This window comes from Neovison vison, chromosome 3, assembly GCF_020171115.1.
Source record: "Neovison vison isolate M4711 chromosome 3, ASM_NN_V1, whole genome shotgun sequence".
Taxonomy (NCBI): domain Eukaryota; kingdom Metazoa; phylum Chordata; class Mammalia; order Carnivora; family Mustelidae; genus Neogale; species Neogale vison.
The window spans coordinates 19,260,521-19,274,770 of record NC_058093.1 but is presented as its reverse complement, the minus strand read 5'-3'; the positions used below and the strand labels follow the sequence as shown (position 1 = coordinate 19,274,770).

Sequence of the window (14,250 nt, the reverse complement as noted above, 5' to 3'; positions counted from 1 at the left end):
GGCTTTGGCACAGAAGGCTGCTGGCACAGCGTCAAACAGCAGCACAATGGTACATTTTGGCCACAAAAGGCTTTGGGGTAGCGGAAAGGGCCAAGATAGTTGTGGCATAAGTTGGCCAAGATATTAAGCAGATCTGAGTTTAATTTGACATAAAGATAACAACTCTTTTTGTTTTCCAACTGGCTTCTGCTTTCTGTGTCTCCTTGGGACTAAAGATTTTAGCCAGAAGCTAGTTCATAAGGGCATTCAAGTCCTTTCAAAGTGAGACATGTAATGGTCTTTACACAAGCTTTCACGTTTGGCTGGACAAGATGGAGTGAGGATAAAAAGGCACATGGGGATCTGGGAGAAGCTGAAAATGGATCTTGAGGCTTGAATTCCTTCTAGGAGTTTGCTTAAGCCACACTGCCTGAGCTTAGAATAGAGGCCGGCAGTCTGTCTCCTCGGGATAAGGAAAGATTTGGAACTCAGCTACTGTGAGGTCTTGGCCCCTACTGTGTATTCTGGTTTGTTTTGTTAGCACGAGCAAGTTATTCTCGTTTCTGCCTCTGGGGTTTTCTTCAGCACACTTATAAGCTGTGAGTCTCCACCCCACTGGTGGGGTGGACAGAAGGGGATAATGAAAGGGGAGGGGAGACCAGTTGCTTCAGCTGCTTAAGATGAGGAAGGCAAAGAAACTTCAGACCTTGGAACAAGCTTCTGAATCCATCAAGGGCGGGGAGGGGGGACACCGCAAGGACTAAAGTCATCTCTTCCCAAGGTGCTAATGAGGCCAGATATGCTATTTTGGAAAACCGACCAGTTGCCTCAGTTGTGATTTTATTACCCATGAAATGGTTACCAGTGGAGGAGAAGCTGAAATCAGTGAAGTATAACCAATCAAAAGGAATTAGGAGATAGACCTAAAAATGATGTTATATTTACCACAATAAAAAGAATGCTAGCCTCTTTCAAAAACCATGATTATGAGCACCACAGGAAAGCACCAGCACTTCTTGACTTGGACTGCGTTTCATGACCTTCTAAGTATTTGTTAAGTGCTCGGTACTATGCGCTGTGATATGGTGGATTCAAAATATGTGTAAGACAAGACACACATTCCAGGTGGGCAGAGTGCTGACGGGGTCGTCTGAGTGGACAGGAAATATATTTAGGAGAAAATGAGCAACCCCTCCCACCCAGGATATGGAGGTGCCTGCCCAGTTCCCAGGCTGGGAGCAGAGGGAGTGCAATTGTAAGATTCTTGCCAAGACTCTGCTGTACACCCCCCAACAACATGTTACCTGACTTTGTTCTTAGGCCTGCTTGTAACGACTTTTAAAAATAATCCACAAGGGGTACCTGGCTGGCTCGGTAGAGCATGCAGCTGTTGATCTCACGGTTGTGAGGTCAAGCCCCATGTTGGGTGTAGTGCTCACTTAAATAAATGAAAATAAAAACAGTCCATAAGTGGAAAAATTCAACCTTGAATGCAAGTCTTGATTCATCCTGGACTCCACTACTGAAAACAATACCTGGGCAAGAGGAAGTGCCCAATAAATAAAGAGTGAATGAATGAATCAGTTACAGGAGGAGGAAGACAAGGATGAGAATGGGCTCAAAAGGGGCTGTGCATTAATTCAAGCTGTGTTACTGCATACGTGAGCATTTGTGAACTGAAGAGCTCACTAAATTGATCTTTTGTTTCTCTTTAGGATTGGTTAGTCCTGAGTTTGGAGGACTGAAGCCTGTGCTTTGAAAGGCAGTGTACTACTGTAATGGTTGAGGGCGTGGAATCTGGCGCCAAAGAGCCTGGCTTGTATCTTAGCCACTCCCCTTACCTGCTGTGTGACCTTGAGCAAATAACTTAAACTTGTTATGCCTCAGTTTCCTTATCTGTAAAGTGGGGATTATTAAAGTATTTCCCCACATAAGATTGTGAGATTAAAGGAGTCCCAGATACATCAAGTGTTCTGAGGAACGGCTGGCGGTTAGTGAGTATCTGGGGGTGCGATTGTTAGTCCCTCAGTCATATTAACAAAATTCAGTTGATTTACACACTGGAGTGAGGCTTTATCACGCACCCTGTCCGGGGTGCTTTCTTTCTCTGTTTTATTCTAGCAGTGAAGAGTAAGAACACTTCAACAGACATTAGAAACCGAAAGGAGGGCACCTGGATGGCTCAGATCGTGATCCCAGGACATTGGGGTCGAGCTTCACGTCGGGCTCCCTGCGTAGCCCTCTGCTTGCCGCTCCCCCTAGTTGTGTGGTCTCTCGTTCTCTGACAAATTAATAAAATCTTAAAGAAAGAAAGAAAGAAAGAAAATTCCCTGCCTGGACAATTTGATGTATATTTCACATCCTCTTCCCACTACTTCCACCAATCTTTTCTAGTTTAGATGACCCCAGTTTCTCCGTCTCTGACGTGGACAATAATTTACCTTCCATGGCTGATAAGGGAGCCAACCAAAAACATATATATTGAACTTTTATTGAAGTATGTGAGCATATTAAATAGTGTAATAAAAATGCCGTTTCAAATGGCCCAGCAGAAACCACTAATACTGGTATTTTATCTTTTATTTATTTATTTGGCAGACAGAGATCACACGTAGGCAGAGAGGCAGGCAGAGGGAGAGAGAAGCAGGCTCCCTGCCTAGCTCTGCCCCATGCGGGGCTCGATCCCAGGACCCTGGGATCATGACCTGAGCCGAAGGCAGAGGCTTAACTTACTGAGCCACCCAGGCGCCCCAATACTGGCATTTAAAAAAATACATTTAAAATAGCAGTTGAGGGCACCTGAGTGACTCAGTCAGTTAAGAGTCTGACTCTTGATTTCAGCCCAGGCAGTGATCCCAGGGCTGTGAGATCAAGCCCCGCACTGGACTCACGAGCTGGGTGTGGAGCCTGCTTAAGATTTTCTCCCTCGGGGCGCCTGGGTGGCTCAGTGGGTTAAAGCCTCTGCCTTCGGCTCAGGTCATGATCCCAGAGTCCTGGGATCGAGCCCCACATCGGCTCTCTGCTCAGCAGGGAGCCTGCTTTCTCCTCTCTCTCTGTGCCTGCCTCTCTGCCTACTTGTGATTTCTGTCTGTCAAATACATAAATAAAATCTTAAAAAAAAAAATTTTTCTCCCTCGCTCTAAAAATAAAAAAGTAAAATGGTTGATTTATTAGTACTCATAGCTTTATAATGTGGTTTCTAAAGTGAAAGTGATAACAGCCAACAGAAGTATCAAAAAAGACAACATGTAGCTATCATGATATTGAGATAAAACTAAAAAATCTGAGTTTGGCGGAATGATACTGCCAGTAACATTGCATTTAAGAATGTTAGCCTTTTCTACTATCAGGTCTTACAGCATATTCTTGGTGGTAAATTACTTTATATGTAAGTGTGTACAAATATATATTATACATGGTCATATATTTAGGGAAATGGTCTCCTTTTCATAATTCGAAAATTCCTGGTGACTCCCATTTCATTAATACATATTCTCATGTGATGTTAACTCCCTGCTTCCCAAGATGCCCTATAATTTATGCTGCTGACATTACCTGTGACAATTGTGATTACTACAGCTAGTTTGGAATTCTTTAAAAATGAATGAAAAACACAGAGGAAAAATTAATAACCTATGAATGGGGAAGGGCTGGGGTGGCAGGGGCAAGGGAGGAAGGCAGCTTGGCCCAGGAATGGTCCAGGAATGGCGTCGAAAACGGAGAAGAAAGGGAGCGGACTGCCTGCAGCCATGTTATTTTTACTGCGGCTTCTTGCTCCTCTCCACCCGCCTCTTCCAGTCTGAGCTTTGAATACAGTTGCATTTTCACCACAGAACTTGGCCTGGTCTCCTCAGGGACTTTCTCTTTCCCATCTTTCCATAAATTATAGGTTTGCACATGAGAACAGAACAGATGATTCCCATTATCTTTTGGGTTGGGTTAGGATTTTTTTTTTTTTAAACCTGCCCACTCTTAAATGTGTATCCTAGTTCAGGGAGGTGGAGCTTTTGTTAACACAGTGGCATATCCACCAAGGACCTTCTTAATAGGGTGGCTTTAACCTGGTTTCCTTGACCAGTACAATGGCGATCATTTTCCTTGGCCTTTAAATACTTACAGGAAGTCATTGCTCCAGAAGAGCCGGGCCTTGCCCAAGTTGTTCCCTAGTAACCCTAGCGCTTGAATTCCACCTGGCATGCTGCAGACTCTGCCTGAATATCTGTGGAAATTGTGCTCCTTATTTTGACGGTAAAGTGACGTTTCTAGGACACTACTGTATTTTCATAAATGAGCCATTCAGATCATTGTATCAAATAGCTCATTTCCAGAACATAGAGACCATTTATAGATAAGGTGTAGAACTCACTGAAAGTTAGAGCCACTGCTAGTAGTTAAGTTTAATGAGCTCCAACCCTGGGCACTCTTTTAAAAAAAAAAAAAAAAAAAAAAGGAGGGGGGAGGAAGGAAGGAAAAAAAGATTTTATTTTTTAAGTAATCTCCACACCTCGTGCGGGGCTTGAACCCACAACTCCAAGTTCAAGAGTTGCATGCTCCACCATTGAGGCAGCTCGGTGCCCCTGGGTACTTTTCGATTAGACACCCAGACCCGTGCAAACTCAGTAAACGAAGGGGGAAGGAATTTACTGTATTGCAGCGGAGTTTATTCTGCTCTTCATGGTCTCCCCTAAAGTACTCAAGCCAAGCTTTCTAAAAGGACTAGGTCCTAGGGGAAAGGTACGAGGGGAGATTAGAAGATGTGACTTCATTCCACTTCCAGCATCTGGAACATTCTATTGCTTACAGACATAATAAAAGTAGAGTGAAGGAATTTACAAAAATTGTCCTCGACAGTGTGGGAAGAGAGAAGTGGAAAAGGACAGATAACATTTTTAAGAAGGAATAGTTAACATTTGATGCAGAATTCAATAGAAAAGCCAAGCAACCCTCCGAAAAAGCGGAAGAAAGGAGGATGAGGACTTGGCCTGATCAGAAGAAACCTAACAATCCCAAGGTCTGTAGAGCAAAGGGAGGCCACTCACAACTGGGGGATGATGACAGCAAAAGGAAAAACCTGACGCGTTCAACTTGGGGCACTGGAGGAAGAAACAGCTGAATGGAGAGGAGGAAGGGGCAATAAAGGCGTTATCAAGAAGCAGGTCCTAGAGATGGAAGAAACGGTTCCTCCCTGGGAAGTGGACAGGGACTGAAGCAGACAGGTATTTTTTAAATCCAGATCCTTGTAAATGAGGCCACCATCAAGGTAGACCCAACACAGGGTCTGGAGATTACTATAAATTTCCAAATGACCTTATCTTGTAGTTTAACAAACTCAACGTGTACTTGTCCACTATCTCTTGCCCTACCTAACCTTGACCAAGAGCTACTAAATTAATACCCTCTCTTTCTACTCGACTGCCCTGGCAGCACTGTTGTTCCCTCTGTACTAAATATAGTTCCAGGGACAAAAGGGATGAAACACATGAAAGGCAACAGCTTAGGATATGTTAATATATGTCTTTCTTGTTCAGGACCAACTAATCCATCTCCGGAGCCCCCTAGAATGACTGCTTTTTGATGTTAGCTTATTTATTTGATGATTTACTGATGAGTAAGTCTTCCCTCACTCTATTTCGCAATACGAATTAAATCATAACATGTAGCCTCTCTGAGGGTTAAATCCTATGTTAATTCTATTGTTTACACCAAATAGAGGGGACAATGATTTCATAATTAAAAGCCTCATATATTTAGGTGACCTTGTTTACCTAAGTAGCAACTTACAGTTAAGATCCTGAAAGCCTTTCGTATGGCGTGACCTTTCTGTGTCAAAGGCATTGTGTACTATGCCTTAAAGGCAAAAATATATCACAGCAGTGCTCTTGGCCAAGAAAATGGGGCATGGAAGGAAACAAGCCAAATAAGCAATAAATTACCATAGATGCGTGTGTACGGAGTTATTCTTTTAATCCAAATTACTAAAGAATGGTCATTCTTATTCCCTAGCTCTCTGCCTCTCCAGAAATGTGTTGCTATATTACTATATTTCTGATACAACTTAATATAGGCCTTCAGTATCCTTATTTGGCATTCCTCAAAGTGTGAGATATTAAGAACAATATTTTGGGGCGCCTGGGTGGCTCAGTGAGTTAAAGCCTCTGCCTTCGGCTCAGGTCATGGTCCCAGGGTCCTGGGATCGAGCCCCGCATTGGGCTCTCTGCTCCCCAGGAAACCTGCTTCCTCCTCTCTCTCTCTGCCTCCCTCTCCACCTACTTGAGATCTCTGTCAAATAAATAAGTAAATAAAATCTTAAAAAAAAAAAATAACATTTTTGAGCATGTACTGTACTATTTACAGTTCTGCCAGCTTTACACGTATCTCGTCATTTGACCCTCACAACCAGCCTGTGAAGTGGGTATTATGGTTAAGCCCATTTCTTAGATGAAAACCTTGGGCAGAGCAGGTTAATAACTTGCTCCAAGTCACCAGTTAGTACATGGAAAAGTCTCAAAGTTTGAACTCAGGAGGACCAGGTTAACCAGTGCTTTTAATTACTGTGCAAGGACACCTCTAATTCCGTGGAATTTCTACCAAAACGATATTGATTGGTACAAGAGATGCTTCAGACAGTACATGGACATGGCATTAAATGACATTTAATTGCATTATGCGAAAATTATTCCCTTCAATTCTCTTTCTGTCGAGGTTAAATTAAACAAAGATTTATTCTGGTGCTGCTGTGACTTGAACCCTTAACACTTGCTGATTTTTTTTTTTTTTTTTTAAACAGAGTTGGCAGGAGGCTCAGCGTCTTCCAGCCAGTTGTGTTATCTTCATTTTATGGCAAGGGATACTGGTTTCCATTTATGGTATTCATATAAGGCCTTCATTTTTAAATAAACTTACTTGAGTCAACAAATGACTCCATCTAAACAAAGCATTAAGTAAACATCGCAGGTGGGATGCAGCTATGACAACGTTTGTGAAAGTGTTTTCACATGACTGAAGTTTGGGAAACACTGTCCTGATTCTTCTATTTTGAAGTTAACTTTAAAGCAGTGGCTCTGGCAAACATTGAGAGATTCCTTCGCTCTTATCAAAAAGATCCCCACCTTCCCTCTATGGATTTGAGGGCTCATCTGGGGGTGGGGTTTGCTTTCACTAGATCATACAGAAAGGAAAAAAATAATATAATATGGGGTATTTTTAATACCACCATATAGGCTAAAATTTTTTTTTCTGAAATCATACTATATCTACATTTTTAGTTTTAAAATCCCTTGATAGTGATAGTCAATAGAGGGTTTGTCTTTAAAATCCTTATTTAGAAGAAGTAAAAATTCGAGACTTTTAAAAAAAAGTGGTGCTGATCCAGAAAACATGAAATTTGGGTGCCATTGCTCAGTCCCCATTCATGGTAGGATTCCTCTTCATTGCCCAGCAGTCTCGAATACTTCAGGAAGGGTGATATGGAATCATGCCAAGCTCGTTCTAAAGGGCATTTCAAGCATTTTCTTCAGGGAAATTATTAAAGAGATTTTGCTTCACTCGTGTCTATTCTCGGGTTTATAGTTTTCGTATCAAGACTGCAGTGCAGTCTTTATTTTATTATTAATAAAATAGTTTTTCAAAGATGAGAGCTCTCTGAAATAGTTAGTATGAGCACCCAGTCCACTGAAATACTTATATTTGCTAAAATGTTTATTTCATTTTGCACTTCCAAAGTGGAAAGTTCAGAGCACAACTGAGAAATAACTTGAATAGTCATTGGTTTTTTTGTTTGTTTTTCTTTAATGTTGCTGCTGTTGTTTCTGGGACTCGGGAGATTGGAGAAGCTAAAAATCTTGGACATATTTAAGAAGAAAAGTCATTTTTCTGTTTTTTCTTATCGTGCTTTGACCAACACATTATTTTACCCTGAGATTTCAGAGCTGATCTAGAAGGAAGCCATTTGGAGATGCAGAAAGAGTTGTAAAAGGGAGAGGAGGCCACAAATGCCCAATGTCAAGGAGACTAGAGTTGGAAGGGTTAATTGTAAGGCTAAAGCACAGACAAGAAGCAAAGTTCAAAGACTCCCGCAAAATTTAAGATGATTTGTCAGGATAGGTCTGAGTTAGCCAGGGGAGATCTGGCAAGTTCAAAGCCAGCATTGGCCAGCAACCCCAAATCAACATGATAGCTGCCATAGTCAATGTTCTAAGGAAGAAAACAAACTAGTTAGAGAGCTCTCAGACCTGAGACAGTTCGAGGCCTCTGGATCACTCTGTAGACTTGGTGACTATTACTGGCTTTCATGTTTTTACTTCACGAACCCTTAAGATGTCAGAGTAGCCCTGTCCCTTACATGGCTTTCCTTGTACCTTAAAGAATTGTTATGGAAAGACAGCCAGATTCTCATCTTCATGTGCCCAATGACCTCAGTTTCAGCAGCAGAGGGCAATGGTTTCTTCTGGTCTGATGCTAAGTCCCATATCCATATGGAGTCTTTCATGATCCAATACAAGGAGACTTGGACCAGATCCATCAGACTAATGTCCTCTTTTTTCCACTTGGGAGTAGCCATGACCCAGAGTACCTGCAGAAAGCAGGGCCAGACTGAAATATGTGGATGCCTAAGCAGCCTAATATCCTGGCATCTTACTCATTGGTACTCTTTCAACGTGCTTTGAGTATGTACTCAGAGTATTTAATATATTTAGTAGATAGGGGAAAAGGGAGAGAAACTCATTATCAATAAAAATACATTATACTTCTCTCTTTTGAAATGAAGTATTTATTACATGCTCTAACACTAGCACTACCTTTTTACCTTATTTGGAATGGGATTCCTGATAAATGTTTCCAGAACTCTGAACTTGTTCATGTTAGTCACAGCCTCTCCAAGAGTAAAAGCAACATACATGGATATAATTACAAAGTCTTGATTAAAATATACTTTTTTTTTTTTGGCTTTCATCTCAGAAAAATGTTTTCAATTTTTCGTATTCCAAATCTTGTCATCATTATCAGCTTTTCTTTTTCTTGCCCAGTTGACCTAGCTAGAACCTTCAGTAAAATGTTGAATTGCTGTGTTGAGAACAGACATCCTTGTCTGGTTCCTGATCTTAAGTATAAAATGTTTGATCTTTCATCATTAAATGTACTTTTGACTGAGTTTTTTCATGGATAGCCTGTATCTGTTGAAGTTCCCTTCTTTTCTTAGTCTATCAAATACTTTTTATCACAGAGAGATGTTGGATTTTGTCTAATGCTTTTTTTTTCTTTTTTTTGGGGGGGGGACATCTACTGAGATGATCATGTTGGTTTTGTCCTTTATTCTATTAATATGGTCTGTTACATCGTTTGATTTTTAGATGTTAAACCAACCTTGTATTTCTGGGATGAATCCCAACTGCTCATAGGTTGGTTTTTTTGTTTTTGTTTTGTTTTTTAAAGATTTTATTTATTTATTTATCTGGCAGACAGAGATCACAAGTAGGCAGAGAGGCAGGCAGAGGGGGGGGGGGAAGCAGGCTCCCCACTGAGCAGAGAGCCCGATGTGGGGCTCGATCCTAGAACCCTGGGATCATAACCTGAGCCGAAGGCAGAGGCTTTAACCCACTGAGCCACCCAGGTGCCCCAGTTTTTAATTCTTTTTATATGTTGCTAGATTCAGTTGGCTAGGTTTTTTGTTGTTATTGTTTGGTTTTGTTTTGAGAGAGAGCACGGTGTGGGGAGGGAGGCAGAGTGAGAGACTCTTAAGCAGGCTCCACTCCCAGCACAGTGTCCAACACAGGACTTGATCTCACAACCCTCAGATCACGACCTGAGCCAAAATCAAAAGTCAGACGCTTAGCCGACTGAGCCACCCAGGTGCTACCGGCTAGTATTTTTTTGAGGATATTTGTATCTTTTTCCAACTGTTTAATTCTTAGTTTTATTTGCAATTTTTACAGAATCAGTTGACAGACTTTTATGCAATGAAACGAGTATCTTACACCCATATTAATTGATTGCTCAGATGACTGCAAGCTGCTTCATTCCAGGATGCTTTCCCTAGCTTACAGTTTCTCTGTACGTGTGCTTACCACCAAAATGCTCAGTACTTAATACATAAAGAAGGTTCTTGGGACGCCTGGGTGGCTCAGTTGTTAAGTGTCTGCCTTCGGTTCAGGTCATGATCCCAGGGTCCTGGGATCAAGCCCCGCATCAGGCTCCCTGCCTGGTGGGAGGCCTGCTTCTCCTTCTCCCACTCCCCCTGCTTGTGTTCCCTCTCTTGCTGTGTCTCTCTGTCAAATAAATCAATAAAATCTTCTTTAAAAAGTTTCTTAAAATTTCCATTGCTATCTACTTATTCTCTAGAGGGACTAGTTCACATTTGCCAATAATTTAAGGAGTAGCTATGGAAACATGAGCTCACTGGCACCTTATTTCCAATTTATTTGGTGACCAAGTATAGTACAACTTACCAGTTCCATGTCCTGGCACTGGCTGGGCCACACCATAATCTAACTCTGATGACATTGGACTCTAATGTTTGGGTTCATAGTCCCTGATAGTCACAAAAGGGAACTCTCAGGATATCTTTCCATTTTATATTGTGCCAGCTATGGTCTGGGACAGCATAATCAGAAAACAATATTCATATCTTCCCCTTTCATCACTTTCTTTGGGAGAAAGGAGACGGAACACCTATCCAAGCACATGGTACCAAAGCCTTGCCAGCTGGTGGTGAAGTCACGTGTGTGAAGCCTCCCAAGCTTAGAGTGCAGGGTTCAATAAGGACAACTTGTTGGGCAGGTATAACAGGTACCAAGACAGACTCAGATCTGCCTTTTCCTCTAAACTAACTGCATCAATGGAAAATGATTTTTGTTATTTGATTAGAGCTTTAGGCTTAGGCAACTCTCATTGTGATAACTCAGGCTTTTTATAACTGTTTTCAGAGGAAGAGAGACAAAGAAAACAAGGGAGAACAACTCTGACCATGGTCTAAAGCCAGGCTTCTGTCACTAAGCAATAAAGAAAAAAGCTCAAGTAGCCCTTGCATAAGTGGGAATTTGCGGTTGCTAAAGCTGCCCATTCCCCAAACGACTAAAATATGTTATTGGCATTTGGCACTGTTTCCTATGTTTTGCTCTCCTTAAATTTCTCTTTAAAAGAGTTTGAGTTTAAAGGCAGAACCACCGAAAAATGCAATTTAATCATAGAACTGTGAAAGGCCGAGTTAACCCCAGGATGCCCTGTTTTGTTTTGTTAAACCAGAACTTTGAACCAGGCTTATTCCCAGGGGCTGCTAGGAAGTCTAAGGGTAGGCAGAAGGGAAGGAAAAGAGAGAGGCAGAGGAAAGAAAAGGAGTAGGCCAGACCAGCCCCGGGATGGCATCACCATGCACCAAGGGCTTCCCACCAAGTGACTCCAGGATGTACGCTGGAAAGAGCAGCAGGAGAAACAGATAGGAAATTGAAGAGAGAGAACTCAGAGCCAAGGGCAGGAGTGGGAGGGCGCACTGGTGGCACAGTCTCCCATACCACGGGCCGTCACAGGATAGAACACTAGACTTCCAATGGCTTCTTGGCCCCAATTCACTTTTTTAACAGTTTTGTTTTCCCCCAGATTATTAAAGTATACTCATGTCACAGAATCTGGAAGTACAGTTACCAGGGAGAAGGTAACCATCAGGCAGCAGGGCCGAGAGGTTGAGATCCCAGCCCTTGGCAGACCAGAGTTTGGGTCCCAGGTCCACTGCTCAGCATCCTCACATGCAGTGAGGGGACAAAAGATCTCACAGTGATGTGAGGGTTAAATGAGATCACTTACCTAGCCAAGGTGAGCTACTGCTACTGCTATCACTAATTACTATTAGCCCACCACTACGGTTAATAATTACATATACATCTGGCTAGTTCTTTTTTATGCATGTATTAGGTATAAAACATAGCTCATTCTTTACAGTATATAAATTTTAATCTTGCTTTAACTTAAATAATCTTCAGAGGCACTAACTCTTTTGTCTTGTAGAAGATTCCATTGCTGTAGCTTAATGCCTTTTCCTTTTTATTGGATATTTAGGGGTTTCCAATTTTGTATTATAAATAACACTAAGATATACATTCTTGTATAAAATCATTTAGCTTCTGATTAAGATAAATTCAGAAGAGGAATTATTATGGTCAGGGTTTGAACTTTTTAAAAGCTCTGGATATAGTTTACTAGATCAATACCTGCTAACATGGGAAGTTCGCCCCTCAGCATTAGCCACTGTTATTTTATTGTTTTAAGATTTATTTATTTATTTTTGAAAAAGAGGGAAAGGGAGGAGAAGCAGGCCCCCCACTGAGCAGGGATTTCCCTATGCAGGGCTCAATCCCAAGACCCCCAGGATCATGACCCAAGCCAAAGGCAGCCGCTTAACTAGCTAAGGCACATACAGGTGCCCCAGCCATTGTTATTTTACACACACACACACACACACACACGCCACGTGTGCACCGATCTTTGATAATTTTAGAGGCCAAAAAAAGGTTCCTCATCATTATTTGACTTTGCATATCTATTTTTTTATTATTATTTGGGAAGCTAAACTTTTTTAGTATGTTTATTACTACATTTTAAAAAATGATTACATTTTGGGATGCCTGGGTGGCTCAGTTGTTAAGCACTTGCCTTCTTCTCAGGTGACGATCCCTGGGTCCTGGGATTGAGTCCCGCGTCAGGCTCCCTGCTCCGCAAGAAGCCTGCTTCGCCCTCTCCCACTCCCCCTGCTTGTGTTCCTTCTCTCGCTGTATGTTAAATAAATAAATAAAATCTTAGCCAAAAAAAAAAAAAAATGATTACATCTTTTGTCCATTTGGGACAGGCTATTTTTTCAGTTTGATTGCATGAGTTCTTTATACATTAGGTGTCATTTTTTCCTAGTTTGGTTGTTTGCCTTTGGATTTTATATATGATGTTTTGATAAAAATAAGTTTTCAACTTTTATGAGTTCAGGTCTGTCCACTTTCCCCTTTTGTGATGCTTTTCTGTGGCTTTAATTCCCACAAAGCCTTTCAGAATCAAATAATTTGCATTTTCTTATCTATTAAAATAATTTTTTACATTTAATAACTTAATGTTTCTGGATTTATTTTTATTCATGCTATAAGTGAGGTTATAAGGGTTTTTTCCCCCCAAAATGGTTAAGCAGTCATGTCAGCTCCTTTTTGAATAGTCTGTCCTTTCCATTCTGACTTTTGATACCACATTCTTCGTAATCTAATTACATGTGTGTCCTGGGGTCTGTTTCTGAGCAATGACTCCTGTTTCCTCAGTAGCAAGCCTAATCGCCAGTATCAGTCATGTGAATTTTATGATATTTTCCTATCTAATAGCACAAATATATCCTCATATTCTTGTTTCACAAAATTGTCTTACTTATGCATGTCTTACTTACTTACTTACCTCCAGATCAACTTTGGAATTAACTTGTCAACTCCATTTACTTTTTAAATTACTTTAATAATTGTACTGATTCCAAGTTGAATTTTTGTAGTTTTTCTTAACAGTGAGAATTCTTAGCTCTGGACTTGAAAAGAAACACATGGAGTTTAAATTTATGTAAGATTAATCAGCTAAAGAATTAACTTATTTTAAGGACACCTGGGTGGCACCAGTCAGTTAAGTGTCCAGCCCTTGGTTTCTGCTCAGGTTGTGATCTCAAGGTAGTGAGAGCGAGCCCGGCACCAGGCTCCATGCTCAGCACGGAGTCTGCTTGAGAGCCCCTTTCTCCCTATCCCTCTGCCCCTCCCTCCCGAAAATAAACAAATATTTTCTTTAAAAAAAAGAATTACCTTCTTTTATCATCTTAAATACAAGTATGATTGAATGTTCCCAGCAAATGCTGCCAGGCCTTGTCAGGAGACAGTTGCAGAGTCGGCCACTTCCTGTCAAGTTAGGAGACTTTTCCAGACTGCACATTAATATTCATTTTTGAGGTACAGAGGGGCTGAACATGTACCAAATGTTCAAATGCTTCAGTATTTTTTATTCTACATAATCAACAAGAATGTTAGCTATTCCAATGACAAAATGCTTTTCAAGATCAGTTCAAAAATTGCCCAGTCTGGCCTTTCTGGCTGCCCACAGAATCCATCCTCCATTGTCCTCATGTTTGGAAAGCTGACTAGCTCATCCCTCAGGAATTGTACATGTCCCGGGAGTTCATGAGTCACATGTCCCCTGGAGGCTTTGCTGAAGTGTATGTGGTGTTTAACTGGCAGCAGCTCCTCTGCCCTCTAGGCCCATGCCATGAAACCA

General features: G+C 41.4%; 1 protein-coding gene across 4 annotated transcripts in view; it reads left to right on the top strand.

Moving 5' to 3' along the window:
• Positions 1 to 14,250, top strand: part of PLEKHM3 (pleckstrin homology domain containing M3) — a 183,872-nt gene that overhangs the window by 118,147 nt on the left and 51,475 nt on the right. Inside the window, exon 7 of one of the 4 annotated variants that reach the window (XM_044241456.1) lies at positions 2,104 to 2,186. The exons of 2 other annotated variants lie outside the window; for them this stretch is intronic. In XM_044241456.1, the coding sequence (XP_044097391.1) occupies positions 2,104 to 2,106 (3 nt within the window). In that variant the 3' untranslated portion in view covers positions 2,107 to 2,186. Of the gene's footprint in view, positions 1 to 2,100; positions 2,187 to 14,250 lie in introns of those variants that run through there. One more of the 4 variants, XM_044241455.1, reaches the window with a different exon arrangement.